The sequence below is a fragment of the Emydura macquarii genome, unplaced genomic scaffold (genome assembly GCF_026122565.2).
Source record: "Emydura macquarii macquarii isolate MOO-44397 ecotype Brisbane River unplaced genomic scaffold, CSIRO-AGI_Emac_v2 contig_1230, whole genome shotgun sequence".
Taxonomy (NCBI): Eukaryota; Metazoa; Chordata; order Testudines; family Chelidae; genus Emydura; species Emydura macquarii.
The window spans coordinates 5,717,377-5,733,099 of record NW_027131367.1 but is presented as its reverse complement, the minus strand read 5'-3'; the positions used below and the strand labels follow the sequence as shown (position 1 = coordinate 5,733,099).

The 15,723-nt window shown below is 44.9% G+C and overlaps 1 protein-coding gene and 1 long non-coding RNA gene across 2 annotated transcripts in view; both read right to left on the bottom strand.

Annotated features, from left to right (window-relative positions):
- The window catches only part of RGS9 (regulator of G protein signaling 9), a 64,002-nt gene extending 57,411 nt beyond the window's left edge, over positions 1 to 6,591 (bottom strand). The window contains exon 1 of the mRNA XM_067547806.1: positions 6,529 to 6,591. Within this exon, the coding sequence (XP_067403907.1) occupies positions 6,529 to 6,591 (63 nt within the window). The remainder of the gene's footprint in view (positions 1 to 6,528) is intronic.
- A 542-nt stretch (positions 6,592 to 7,133) lies between these two features.
- Positions 7,134 to 9,503, bottom strand: LOC137152838 (uncharacterized). The gene is made up of 2 exons (XR_010919622.1): positions 8,842 to 9,503; positions 7,134 to 8,259 (listed from the first exon to the last, which is right to left on the bottom strand). It is a non-coding gene; the product is annotated as an uncharacterized lncRNA (long non-coding RNA).
- Between the last annotated feature and the right edge of the window lie 6,220 nt (positions 9,504 to 15,723).

The following is a 15,723-nucleotide window of genomic DNA, read 5'->3' as shown; positions in this document are numbered from 1 at the left end:
AAGTATAGGACATGGACCCCCTCGGATATGGAATGGGGTTTTTATGATCACCTGGTCATTTGTTATTTTGTCTTAGGCATGAAAAGTCAGCCCCTCTGTGCGGCTCCATCAGACCCACTTCTCCTCCTGCAGGAGGCGTGCTATGCGTCTATGTGTTTCTTAAAGGATCTTAGTGGTTTGGGATCCAAAACTATGTCAGTTCCATGGGGAAGGGGCAGAGCAAACCCTGCCATGGAACAATCTGACAACTTTACAGAGTCTGTCTCCTCCCTGGCCCCTAGAGGTGGCAGGCCCTGCTCCTGTAAATTTCATGGAGTTTAAGCCCAGCTCATCTAGTCTCAGCTCCACTGACGTCTAAGCCCCAGAGCAGGAATTCTACTTAATGTCTGAGATTATATATAGGGCAAACCCAAAACAAGTACAGCTCTGAGACTGGGAGCCTCCACAAAAGGACAATCTGAGGGCAAAGGGCGGTGGAGAGATTTTGATGTGAAGGAATTAAAACCAAAGACGGAGCTGGATTGAAACCCCCAGATCCGAGCTCTGGATCCAGGAGTCAGGCCTGTTCCTAACTAAACCATTCTGCCAGAAGATGCTAGAAGGGGAGAGAGACCAGCCTGAAAAGGAAGCAGCGGGCACAGGCAGGCCCCATCCTTCAGCCCTACCCACATGATCTGAGCCCTGATGCAGCTAACAAGGGAAAGGTTCATATCCCATCAGCAGCCTGAAGGCAAACCACTGCGAAGTGCTGATTAACGAGCCAGCTGCTACACAATGGAGGACCAGGCCCTCCCTGGGTGTAAATCACCGAACTCTGCCAATTTACACCAGCTGAGGGTCTGGCCCGAAGCATATGTAACTGGAGAGTTTATTTCTTACGCTCGCTTCACTGCCTAACATGCCTTCCTGTCACAGTGCTTCTGAGACAAAAACACGTAAACAAAAGAACCCAAGCAGCTGTCACAGGCATTCCCCAGAGCTAGACTGTGCTTTAAAACAGCCAGCAGGTGCCAAACTGGCTGCCTTGCCTTCTCCGTGGGCCCTGCCTGCGGTACGCCATCCCACACACGTATGTCTTGATGAAGACTGGGATGAGTTGGTGTTAGACACACCTGTTCCCAGGGGTTGGTTTATGGGCAGGGGGCTCTACAGAACCCTCCCCCTGCCAGTATCACCAAGGTCTTTGTCTTCCTTCAGGGTGCCCCGTGCTCCTTTGGCATTGAGCTTCTTACATGCCAACTCTTGTCACTCCCTCACTCTGAGCCTGATTCTGATCTCACTGACAGCGAGATAAAGCAGGAGTAACACTAGGGTAAGTGGAGCCAGATCAGGCCCCTCTTTTTCTCTTCTTCCTCTTCATACATCTTCTTAGGCCCTTACTATCTTCCCTACCCCTTCATTGCCAACTCCTTTGGGATTTTGGCTCTCTCCACTAACCATCTGACTGCAGTTCCTCACTGCAGAAGATCCCTTTCACCTACAATATCACCTCTGTCAGACCCTCACCCCTACCCTGGCTTTCTTAGCTTCCCATTTCTTCTTTCTTTTCCTCCCCTGTTTAATCTCCCCTCCATTTTTCTCACTTTTATTCTGCACTGATGATAACCGCTCAGCTGGGCAATACCAGTAATGTGATGAACTAGCACTACCCTCTGCTGGATAGAATCAGAAATGCTCAACTGTGTGTCACAGATCTTATAGTGCCAACAGCTAATGGAGATTCACCTTAACCTCAACTAGTCGTGGCCTTTGCTTTTGGAGCAGGAAGGGCTGAATTCTATCCCACCTGTTGCCCTGAATTTCTGAATGACCAGAGCGGGTAAGAAGGCAAAGAACAGAAAACGCAACCTAGACACGGGGAGAGTAGAAGTGACTTTATGCTACCCTTGTGTCTCACTAATTCTGGGCAGCTCCAGGAGGTGTTACAGCCCTTGGGCCAAATAAGTACAACCCTGGTGGCTGCTCCAACTTATGGCAGCCTTCCATAGTCCTTCTGTGCAGCCCCGAATAGCCAGAGAGCAAAGCCCTCCAGCCATTCCTCTTACCATTCCCAGCTATGCCCCGGGTACACCTCTATGCCAGGGACGGAGCAGGAGGGAGGTGCAGGGCTGCACTAGAGGACTAGTATGGTCTCTTGATACCACAGACACAGTATAAAGGGGCCAGAGTGAGTGCCAAAAGCTACCCCAATGTGTCTCAGTTTCCTCATCTGTAAAAGAGCGCTGAGACCACTTCCCTCCCTCCTGGGGAGAATGGGGTCACGAGGATTAGCTGGTTAAGGTATGTAGAATGCTTTGGAGAGGACAAAAAAAAGCCATATAAAGCTTGATTATTTCATCCTTTACACTTACACGGCATCTTTCTCCTGAGCAGCTCCAAGCGCTTTCCAAAGTTGGGTAAATATTATTAGCCCCACTTCACAGAGTGGAGAACTGAGGCCCCCAGAGATACTAGCTCACATTTTCCAGACACTAACTTTTTGGTAGCTCTGGTTTTGGGTGCCCAAATTTAGAGACCACCCAAAAACAGAGGCTCCCATAATTAGAGGATGTTTTTGAAAATGTGGAGCACAATGACGTCTCCCAGCATGCCAAATACGCTACCGGTAGGATCGGGAATGGGGCCTCTGCTCTCTCGACTTCCCTTCTGCTCTTTAAACCAGGCAACATCAGCAACTAAGCTGTTTGGTAGCAATCTCCAAGGTCAGGTTACTGTGCTGGCTGCTGGGGATCTGGGCTGGATTATAAATTGGATCAGAAATGAAAGTGCCTTTATTGCTCAAAGCCAGTTGCCTGGTGGACATTTATCCATATCATATCACCCCTGAACTAGACCCGCCTGACATCTCGAACTTAAAAAGCAAGCAGGAGAATGAAAGAAACTAAGCTCAAAAATCTTTCAGTCCAATAAAGGGCACAAATCCTTTACTGGATGCTTTCGTTGGTGTTGCTGGTGATTCTTTTAGAAAGCTGTTTGCCTTCGGTTTTAGCAGAGCTGTTATGGTTACTCACAGCACAAGCAGCAGCAGCGTGCTACCCACATTTGCTTTCTGGATGCATGTTGCTTTACACCACTACGCCTGGAGCATGAAAGCCCAGCCCAGCTCCTTGCAGTTAGCTTAGTGGTGCAATTTAATTCACAACCAAGCAGTTAAGCCCTTGTGCAGCATGAAACCATTTCAGCTGAGCATCAGTTGCACGGAGAAGCTACAAAGCAGATGTGCTGTCCCGCCTGCTCATGCGTGGGGGAAAGAGAATCCACTGTCACACATACACACACACACCACGTCGTGTAGATTTCAGTAATAAGCTGACAGGCAGCCCACACTGGCACTGTCAAGTGCACTAGGACTGCAACTCCCACGCTACTACCAGGACCAACAGCATTGTGACATCAGCAGAAAATCCCATATGCCTGACTGGCACAAACACATTCTTGGAGCATATGTGACTGCTGTGGGTGCCAGCTGGTGGCAAAGCAGTCGCACAGACTTGGGCAATTAATGAAGATTTTATGTGGTGTCTTGGCTACCTATGGGCCTGATCCTGCAAGGTGTTGAGCAGATACATACCAAATAGCCTCAGGTCCCACCATCACTAAGGTTAAAGGTACTCAGCACCTTCTAGGAGTTGCTCTATAGTTTGCAGAATCTGGCCTTAAGGGTGCAGGCTTAATCACGGATAAGACTCCAGTCAGGACCCCTGTGGTCTTAAGACAGCAGCCTTAGATTGTAAGCTCTTTAGGGCAGGGACTGCCTGTTTGTTCTGTGTTTCTATAGCGGCCTAGCACAGTGGGGTCCTGGTCCATGACTGGGGCTCCTAGGTGCTACAGTAGTACAAAGAAAGAAAGAAAGAGAAGAAGAAGAAAGGAGAAAGAGAAGCAGAGGCCTGATCCCAAACCCAGTCAAGGCACTTAAGGTACGTCTACACAGCAAGAAAACCCCTGCAGCATCGGGTCTCAGGCCCTGGGTCAATTGACTCAGGCCCACAATACTGGGCTAAAAATAGCAGTTTAGACATTCCCGTGCATGCTGAAGCCTGGGCTCGAAGCTCCTTGCCTCTCCCCGGGTTTCAGAGCCTGGATTCCAGCCCGAGCAGGAGTGTCTACACTGATATTTTTAACCCTCTAGCATGGGCCCCAGTCAGTTGACCTGGGCTCTGCCAATCACGGCCACAGGGCTTTCTTGCAGTGTAGACGTACCCTGAGAGTCTTTCCAGTGATTTCAATAGGCCACATGTGAGCTGAACGGGAACTCTCGGCTTCCGCCAGCTGAACTGCCAGGAGCTGTACTTAGTATGGCTCAGATACTTCTCACTGTGTTTTACAAGCACTAGCAGCATTGCACATTTGCTCGTACAACTGTAAATTACTGTGTACTAGTAAAGCTAGGCATATAAGCCTCTGCACAAAGCCTCCAGGAAACTTTACTGTCAAGTCTATATTAGTACAAGCGTGGGTCGGATCCAGAATGGTGCTGAGCAGCCTCACCTCTCCTTGAAGCCAATGACACTGCTGTACGTGCAGGATGGAACCAGTGATAACAAGCTTTCCAAACATCCAAACGGCTCCCACGAAAGGTCAGTCTTACTTCATTTAAAAACATGACCTCCGAATTCGTACCCCCACATGAGAATAAAGGGCCACATTCTGCTGCCTTTGCTCAGGTTGATTAGCACTATACGCCAGGACTAGCCTCACGGATAGTGATGTCTGGCCGTACATGGCCCAATGCAAGAATACAGCATGCTCCTGTTCATCTAAATCTTACTGTGCAAACCTTTGCATTATCCAAATCCCTGTAGATCATGCTGGGGGATAAGGAAGTGATTCAGATAATGCAGTGGTTTGGCTATAGAGCAGAGATCCCTGGCCAGGACTGTGAGAAGGACAAGCCCCTGGCCATGGGGGAGGCCACCCTGCTGCTGAATGGCTCCCACCGTCTTGATTATCCAAACTCCTGATGATCTGAACAAAATCCGTGTCCCCCCTGCTATTCAGAGAATTAGGAGTGTACTGGCGTTCATTTCACTTAACATAGACCCTTCCATTTTAGAATCTCAACGCACTTTGCAAAGGTTGATAAGCAGCATCACTCCTATTTACAGGTAGGTAACCGCATGCTGTGGGTTTGGTTTGGTTTGAAGACGTAGGCCAATTCTCTGCATCTTCATCACCTTCAGCAGAATTTCGCAGAGTATAAATCAACCCAGAATTTGGACCGTTATTTTTTAACTTTTGCCAGGACAAGGCTTCTAGAAACCCTAGAAATAAATAGCTCCAAAGAAAGTATGGTTTGTGCTGCCTTCAGTGTGAAATGTGCATGTGTCTTTTGCTATAGGATTCATATTGCGAGACTAAATAAATTCACACTCCATCTCATCTCACCTTTAAATTTGTGTTCCCACCACCTTCTCCTGTTGGGGTGTTTACATATGTGCTCTGCCAAAATAGTTCATCTATATATATTTTTGTTTCTTTCGCTGGCCCTGATTGTTCTGGAGAGTTAACTACATCACAAATCTGAACCAGACAGCTGTTCTCGTCACTGGAAATTCAGCTAATTCCATACAACAGGCTAAGCCATAGACAAGAAAGATAGACTACTCATGGGAGAAAAGCTGGATTAAAACCTATACTGTTTAAATACTTTTCAAATACCGGTTATATTCAAATGCTTTTAAATACATGTTGAAAAAAACCAGAAACACTTTACAGAATTATACATTTCATCCACAGCATAGTTTTTCATTCTCATGCTCTGTAAAAGTCTAACAATTATAAATACACACCTTCCAAAATGCTATAAAGCAACCAGACAGTAAACCTTTTGGCATGATGTACCCTTTGAAAATGCACATTGGCTATATGTCATTATGGATGTATATGTGGCAAAGAGGGAGAGAAAATAAACCAGATTATGGCTCAAAGCAGAATTAGAGAATCAGACTCCTGGGATGATGATTTTTATCCCAGTAAATGATATAGTTTTTATGGCCCTCAGGAAAAAAAATTTTTTTAAAAACCTTTCCAACAGGAGGCATAGTATAAAACTCCATGATTAGAGGAATTAATGTTTTTTGTGGTTGTTTTCAATATACATATTAACACACACACACATACACCCCGCTCAGTTTTAATCACGGTGCCTGTACAACTCCCATGATGCAAACAGCGCCATGTAACAGGTTGCCTTCCTTTAGAGCCTGCAGAAAATGAGGGCATTTGCCTCAAAATCTTCAGTAACAACAGAGCAGGAAAAGAGAACTAAAGACAGGTTTTGAAACACTTAATAACTGATAAGTGCCTTGGAAGACATTTAATTCAGCCAATTGTCATAAGTGATGCATAATAACAAATGCCTATGACTGCCTTGCCCAGCCCAGTGCCCCCTGGATTAGCTATTCAGCTCAAGTGGCAGATGTTTTACAGATGTTTTTAGGGTTCCCTGCCCTTGCTGGAATAGATACTGATGTTCAGGCTGTCTAGCAGGTCGGATTATTACTATTATTATTTTAAAGAGCGTGTTACCTTTTTCAGGAATGCCATTCTTGGCCTGTAACGCTGCCCTTGGTCCATCCGTTTGACAGTCATCGTGCCCCACTGAGTCAAGGCAAAAGCCACCAAGAAAGCAAACTAAAAAACAATTAAAAGCCGGGTTCCCACTCCTCAATTGCAGGGAAGCTGAAGCTGCTGGAGGCTGGAGCATTCCCCAGTCTACAGACTAAGGACAGCGATGAGCGAGCGCTGCTCCGCCGCAGCCAATCAACACGCAGCTCCGAGGTCCTCATTTGCATGGCCGGCCGGCCTCGGCGCTTCCCACCTCTCGGCGCTAGGGGGAGCTCGCCTGCACACACAGAGCGACGAGGCAAGGGCGTGTCTTCAGCCAATCAGGTCTTTCCGAAAAAGTCTGAACGTTCCAAAGCCGATACATACATTGTTACGCGCTACGGAATCCGAACGAGGGTTGCCGCTGATACTTACAAGGGGGTTTTAACTTTACACCGCCTAAAAGGTGTTTAATAAAAACCGTCTTTAAATCAACATTCCCTGCTGCTGCTGCTGCTGCTGACTGAGAAGAAGTTTCTCTGAAATTCAGTATTTCAGCTGGGGCTTTAGAAAATAGTCTATATATATATTTATATATTTCTGCGGATGTTACCATTTTGCTTTTAAAAAACAAATCAGCGTTTTCAGCAGTTTAATAAAAAAAGGGCCCGTGCCAAGATTTCTGCAAAAGCCTTTTTCAAATCAACATTCCTGAGGGTGTTTAAACGTAGTGAGTTGTGAAAAAGTCAACATGCTTACAGGAAAACATTTTAAAACATTTTTCTTCGTGTAATAAGATGTTTTACTACTACTAAAAATGGTACTTTGTATTTAGATTATTTTTCTTGTTATTTATGTAGTACCTTCATATTTCACAGAAAACAAAAAAGACAAGGATTTGGCTGAAAGAGTTCACAGTCACAGGGCCCAATCCGGCTCCAACTGAAGTTAGTGGCTCAATCAGTTCGGAGGTAGGCTCCTAAATCAGCCACATACAAGGGACAACAATTAGGTTCTAAGGGGCCCCAGCCCAGCAAACACTTACGCATGTAAGTAATTTTACTCATGGGAGTAGTCTCATTGTGGTTAATAGGTCTAATGATGTGAGTAAAGTTACTCATGTTTGCAAGATCCGGGCTTAAAATCAGGAGGGATAATGTTGGTGAAATCAACATGCTTCTAGAGGACCTGATCCTGTGAAGATGCTGAGTGTTCTCAACTCCACTGAAGTTGACAGTGATGCACACCACAGAAAGTGATCCTTGCATGATCAGGCTCCTATGGCTGTGTTTTAGTTGACTTCAGTAATAGGTCACTCCTCAGGAGAGGGAAGGGACAGGACCCCCAAAAGACTGAGGCCAACTGAGTACTTAGGGCAAAAGAAAAAGTGCAGAGTCAGCAGTGGAGTCATAGGGACAAAACAAGGGGACACAAGGCAATGCCCACTCTGAGATCATGTCAAGGGAGTTCCCAAGGGAACTCTTCCCAATGCATGCTTGAATAAGCACTCAGAAAATGGCCCTACAATCAGAGAGAGCCTCCTCATGATTGAGCTTCCTCCTCCAGGACTGATGGATGGGTCAAATGGTATCTGACTGACAGCACTGGGGACTGAAATCCTTTATTTATCCAGACAGGTAGAATGGAGCAACAGTCATGAAAACTTCCTCGCCTCTCCCAAGCGTCAGCCCTGATCTGGAGGGACAGCAGCCTCTGTGGGTGAGACAGGTGAGACTTTGGTGTTACCAGAAAACAATAATAATTGTGCCAGGTTTCATATCTAATATATTTCACAAAAACACCTGCCATCCACCCCAATACACACCACACTCCCCCATATATATACACTCACCATACATGTGCATATGCACCCAACACTCACCTGTGCACTCATCCATACATATAACACATACACCACGCACATGTATACTCTCACCATAGACACACACACCCCACCAGTTGTGCAGACACCCACATACACATTGCACAAGCATGTGCCGATCACACACACGTATGAATACACCATGTACACACACGACATGTCTTTGCATGCACTCATATACATATTACACCCACACATGCATATCATACATGCATTTGCACATGCACTACACATGCAGATGCACCCACAAATAAACCAAGCACATGCATACATTATACACACATATGCATACTGAACTGATGCACATATACACTACCCACACTCAAACACATCTCAGTGCTATATTTTCACAGCACTCTCAGCATTCTACTCTTTCATGACTTGTATGACACCATGGCTCATACTTCACACACTTCAGTAAAGTACATTGGCTCTGAATTCATTGCAATGCTTTCTTTCCATTAACAGCGTAAAGGCACTGATGACCTCCTCAGTTGCATTGCAGCTCTTTGGAAGAATCTGAATTAGCAGGTGCTGCTCGGGCTTTGGAAGGGCTTTCCTCCCTTATCTTGTCTCTATTTATAAAGGATTCCATGTGAATTGCCTCCCTTATGCATCTCTCCCAACCATATGACAGTCACCATGCTTGCTTTACAAGAGGTTTTCTTCTGGAATTTTCTGCTTTGTGCTGCTGCATGATTGAATGATGATTATTGACATCTGTAGTTCTTCAGGGGAATTAGATCTTGGGCTTCAGGGCATCAGCTGATTGCCATAGGGGTCAGGAGGGATTTTTCCCCTGCCTATTTTCATCATTTCACAATTGAATTGTCCTGTTGTTTCTCTGAAATGAGTTCTCCTGGTGAGCCTCAGGAGCTGAAAAAGGTGACGACAGAAAATCTAGCAGCACAGAAATCTCCTGAGGGCAAACAGCAGGTGAAGGAAAGGACTCAGAATAGAAGTTTTCTGACCAGCTAAACTAAAATCTACAAGCATCTCTTTGCCCCCTGCATGGCTGCTTCATGTCTATTTGCCAGAAGTCTCTGGTGTAAATTCAGCTGTGATCAGCTTTGCAAATGACACCCAAATCAGAGAGGTTGCAAGCACACAAGAGGTCACAGGCAACATGTGCTGGGCTGAAGACAACATGGAGAGATTTGATACTAATTATGGAGGAAGGCTAGTGACTCCATAGTTAAGGTTGCAACAGGATTTCTCTTTAAAGTCCAATTTAAAAGTAGGGACCTAAAACTAGGGAGAGGAAATAAACGGCATAGACACCAAACCATTCTCTTGATTAGGCATCAACAGATAATGACATTTCCTACCTTACATTATTAATGATGACACAATTAGTCAAATGCCATTAAACATGTGCTTCAAAATCAGCATATAAATAAGCACCCTGAAGGGGATAGAGCATCCAAAGAATAAAGCCAAAATCAGGGATGGATTTAGGGCTCCATGCTGTGTGCCAGGAAAGTCTGGGCACCTCAGGAAAGTTTGGGTTGCCCTGCTGAAGCTGAAGCAGAGAGCTGACTGTCCTACAGTCATGTCCTATTAGATCAGATATAAAGCAGCTTGGAAAGAGCAGTTAGAGAGAGATAGAGAGCAACAAATCAGCAAATCTTGGTCTGTGGTGGCTGGGTAGATTTCTAGTTTCCTTGGTTTGATTTTGTGTGTTAGTCTATTGGTCATGAAAACACAGGGCTAAGAACATTGGAGGGAATCAGGCAGAATGGAGGCGGGAGCTGTGCAAGATTCCCTTCCTACTCACTGATTTCTGCCAATGCACTTCAGCTTAATCCCTGTGAGCCCTGGTTAGCTCTCTTCTCTGTCTCCTGATTTAGAAGTATCACCAATTACATGCCAGGAAAAGGTCTCATCAGAACCTAAATTTGTATCATTGTCCTGATGTTAATTTTGCACTGAAATTAAAATCAGTCTTGATAAACCTGTTCTGTCTATTCACACCCAACTAGCCAATTCTGCCTGCTGTCTCCATTCTGAGTGAAGAGCACGATCGATATTTGAATGAGGAACTCTTTTTAATTCTATTTTTTTAAGAACACAGTCTTTGTTTTTTGTTCATAAATCACAAGTTGCAACTGGCAACACTAAAGGCATGCAGTGTGTGCCCGTCTTATCTGAGGAACTGAGGGATAATACAAATGAAGCAAGTAGAATGATATTGTAAGCATGTCAAGCATATACAGTACTTCAGACTGAATTTCAGTGTCTAGCTTTTTCATCGGTAGATCTCAAAGTTCTCTATGAAGGAGGGCGGTATCATTACCCCCCTTTTACAGATGGGAAACCTGAGGCACAGAGGAGGAAGCCATTTACCCAGGTGGTTAGGGGCAGAGCTAGGAACAGAATCCACATCGCCCAGGTTCCAGACTAGGTCTCTATCCTCTAGGCCATAGAGCAGAAACTAAGATGCTTACAGCTGCAACATAAAATCTGTGAGCAGGAAAAGACTGTCTGTGTCTATTTTCCATCTCCCCCACTGATAGGTGTGATAGACTGCAGATGGACCCCATATACCCTCCCTCACAGATTGCAACTGTTTACTGGGGGGAGAGGGTGCAGCTGGAGTACTGCTAGGGAGATCCAGTGCCGAGCTACCTGCCTCCCCTACGGAACTGCATAAGTGCTGACCCCACCTGCCTGCCCACCTCTCACCTCCTCCTCGAGGAAATCAAGACAGGTGGCCACTCGCTAAAGCCAGCCTCATTTCAGCTGCACATGGGGAAAAGGGGAATATCATTTCCCTCTTTGCTATTCACAGAACAAGCGGCATGTTTAGGAACAATGTCACTGGCACAGTATTTCCCCTCAATGGTGTAGTTGGGCACCCTCTCTCTGACTTCCCGTTCCCCAGCTGTTGCCTTTCTTGGGTGGAGACCCATGTCTATTTCCCTTTTGACTGGGGTATTTCCAGGCTGCATCATTCCTTGGCTGCACTGTGTTATTCCCAGCAGACAGAGGCTGCCCAAGCTGGCCTGTTTGTTTTCTCTTCACAGACGGTTAACACTGTGACTGCTTACAGTGATAGTCACCACACAGCTCTTTCTGTGCAAGCCTATTTTATTCTTAAAGTAAAAGCATGTTAGAGACTGTACAATAAAAACAATAAAAGAGCCTATACGCAGACTAATTGACTTACCAGAGATCACTCCAGTGCTAACGTGGGCTCTGGCCGGAGCAGTCCCTGAACACCCCCATCCAAGGGGTTTCCTAGTGGTTTCAAGTTCATCACAGCTTCACCTTAGGACAAGCACCCAGTCTTATGGGGCCTCCGCAGGCCCAATCCTTCCAAACCTACCCTAAGGACTGGGGCCCGCCATTGACCTGTCCAGCTGCTGGATCAGGAAGAAGGCTCTGAACCTGTTTAAAACCGGCTATTTATCCAAAAGCCTTTCCTTTGTCTATAGGTGTCCCAATAATCCATTTGAACTGGTTCATGCAAACCTCTCCAGGAGGTGGCTTGAATGGGCTAACCAGAGGAATTGCATTAGCATCCCCTTCCTCCTACAGAAGTCGTATACAATTCCACATAACATATTCACAGTTGCATTTTAATACAATGGACCCAAAGTATTAAACCTAATTCAATAAGGTTTAATTCACTTCAGTTTATCTTAATTCCATAAGATTTGTTGACGATATTACAGCATATTGTCAGTCTGTGACAGTCATTTTAATAAAAGAAGAGGAGCAATGTCATGGTTAGAAGGTTTTGGAGGCTTTCCTGGCAATTGGGGAGTGGACAGCTGGGCATGTGGAGTGACCGTGACAGTTGGGACTGGGAGCTGAGTGTGACAGCTGGAAATGGATGGTGAGAGTTGGAACTGGACAGCTGGGAGTGGGCAGCTGGAGAGAGGAGGAGCTTGACAGCAGCATAATTTCAGCAGCTTGCCCCTTTGAGCAGGAGAGGGAGTCGGGGAACATGCAGCAAGGGACAGCGAATAGGCTGCAGGACTAACGGTGTGAGAAGACACAGTGTCAGGGATGGGAAAGTGAAGTGAGGGAAAGGGAGAGAGGAAGGAAAAAGATGAAACTAACAGAACTATGAGGAACCAGACAGAGAGTGGGGCAGTCTGTGAGATCCCGCTGGAAGGGGCGTGCAGAGAGCTCTGGTTCTTCTCTCTGACGGATTTGGGGAGCAGGGTTGAACTGGATCAGACTGGGAGAATGATATTGCTGTTCCTATGCAGGGGATACACGGTGGCAGTTGTGACTTGCAGAACTGGGGACTCTGGCTCTCAACCATCTTCATTTAAAAATGAACCCAAGATTTTCAGCACGGGTCACTAACTTGCCTGACAGGCAGTAAGTGCTGAATGCTCCTAACTTCCATTGATTTCAATAGAAGTTAGGAGCCTATCTCCTTTTGACCATTCAGCCTTATGCCATTCCATTTCCCCTTCTATGGATTGGGGGTTTTGTTATCTTGCTCTGCTGTGCAATGTGCAACTGTGATTTTCCTAGTCTACTTCTATCCATTCCTTGTCTCTTTGGGGTGTTTCTTTACCAGCAGGCTCAAAAGGAGCACTCAGGAAAGTAGGCATTCAAAATTCATGGCTCTTTGGACAATATTTACCGACATTTACCGATAAAATCTAATCCTTCCAAGCCTCAATAATACTCACGGAATCTATCACTGACAAACTCACTGCAACACTTCTGGAGAGAGCATGCCCATTATTCTGGAAAGCGAACCTTGACACTTTTTAGTATTAATTTAAAGGAAATATTTTCCCCTATAAACAGCCAAAGTTTCCTCATATTAAATCTCAGTCGCAATTTCCACAGCCATTTTTCTCCTTTTTAATTTTTCTAACCTAAAATATTATCAAGAGAACAAAAGGCAGAAAAGCATTGAATGAGGAAAAAGTGCAGAGTGCCAAAGTCAGGGGATGGAGAAAGATGGAGAAAAGGAATGTTTGATATAACCAGTGAGTGTGTTTCTGTAAAATGACCTGAATATAACCCAGTCTGAGTGATGTGAGGTGTGTGTATGTGCGTGCACTTGCATGTGTCTTTTAGATGACCCATGCATGTGCGTTTGTTTTTCAGTGATATGAGTTTTGTATGTGTCACTTCATTTAAGGAATGATCCAAAATATGACAAGTAATTGTAAAAATGGCACCATGTAACTCAGTTTTTCTGTTTTGTTTGTGCGTGACTGACCAGTGTGCGCATGCATTTTAATGAGCTTTGTATACGTATTTGATCAATGCAATCCAAAATGTGCCACTAGTGAAACTGAAAGTAAAAGGTGACTGATCCTTTTGCCCTTTAACCTTGTGGGCCAAATCTTCAGCTGGTGTAAATCTGCAAACCTCCATTGAAGTCAATGAAGTTGGAGCAATTGACACTGTCCGAGCATTTGGCCCTATGCTGGTAGGCTAGTTTAAATTCCCATTGTGATGTACAATCAACAAAAAGGACCATGACCAGAGCTGATGCAGATCAAGTATGTGATTTCAATCTCTGCACACCCTTGAGCCTATACTAACCACTCCACCTAGCAGTTGTAGGGTTTTCATCCATACATGGGGATCATTCTTGTAATGTGAGCTAGTAACCAAGTCCTAGGCATGGTAAAGCCCTTTCTCCATTTTTGATAAAATGCTAATAAAGAACAAAACATTCCATTTCCTCTTTGTTTCCCTCCCACCCCCATCCCTGTGTAAACATCACAGCATCTGGAAGCCTGAGCCCAGTCAGATTCCTCATTCTAGTGTCATGTTCCAAGAACTCCTAGCTCTTGTTGCATTTCAGAGGGGAGTGCATGAGAAATACATTCCAAGGTTTAACTTTTTGTTCAAAGGGCTTTAACTGAACCGTTGTTTTTAATACCACAGATGAAAACTCCCTAGCTACTCAAGTCTCGTCCTACACCATTTGGCATAACAACTCCTCCCCACCAGCTTGCTTGCTTCTCTGCCTCCTTGAAATGAAGTCTTAAGCCTTGTCTACATGGGAAAGTATTACCAATTATACTCATTAGAAATATTACACAGACACACACTCTTAAACTGGAATAATAGTGTCTGCAAGGGGGGGTTGTACCAGTATAACAATATTGATTTAAATTCACACCTTAGGTTATATTGAAAAATCTTTCCTGTGTAGACAAGGCTTTATGCAATGTCCAGTCCAAGGAGGGATTTTACCATGACCTCATCACTTCTGTTGAGTGAGTTCTGTGATTTCATTCCCATGTCCCTCCCAGACCTGCCAAATCTCACTCATCCGATGAAAACTCCCTCTATCCTTTTGTGTCCTTTTCCAAACTGCTTTTATAGTCTCTCCCTGTTGGGATGAATGATTTGCTTGTGCTTTATTTGTTGCAATGTGTGTGTTTCCATGAGATTTCAAATTCAGCCCTGGTTAAGCAGGTACAATTCTCAGCCAAGTCCACAATGTTTTGAAATCATGCACTATCACAGACTACGGGATGTCCTGCATATTGTGTTTAAATGCAAGAGAGAGATTTGCATTTACAGATACCAATAAACTCCTGAATTTTTCTATTGTCAGTTGGATGTACACACTTCTGCTTCTAATTATGCATATTCCCTAATTAATTCCCTATTTATGAGAGACTCCACCTGTTCCACCAAGCCTAAGCAAACACACTGTGCAAAATTCCCTGGACCATTATGTTCCCTTTGCTCTGGTAAAACTATTTGTATCTCCTCAACAGGGATAAAGTTGATGTAGTGGCTCCTACACCATCTCCCTCATTCACATCCTCCATGTGAAAAGAAGTCAGAGCATGTTTTGCTACGATTATCCTGAGCTGGTGGACAAATTCACCCAAAATGCTCAAACCTAGCAGGACCAGGCCTGGAGGAAAGGAAAGCTGGGCAAAATAACTTGCTCCCTGGTAGCCTTTCTTCTGCTGCATCAACTGACGCTCAGGGCTGCAACAGAAAATCAGGTCCATCTATTTTAATATGAAATTGTAGCAGTTATGATCAGAAAAGTGACTGTAAAAATGGCACCTTCTTACTCCACAGATCTGCTCTCTCTGTTAATCTACTTACTTTACTGAGTAAACTAAATTCATTTTGGGCCTATGAAATGTGTTAGATGTGAAACAGTAAAGGGAGACTGGTATGCATTTTGGTCTGGTTCACGTAACTGCTACAGAATTGCCATATATGATGTATTTGCAGAATATTTATTATTAGTGAAATGTGTGGACAGAACCCATTTGGACATTCTGATCCCAGGCTGAGTTTGCAGCAGTGGATGTTAGAAAAAAGGATCTTTTTAC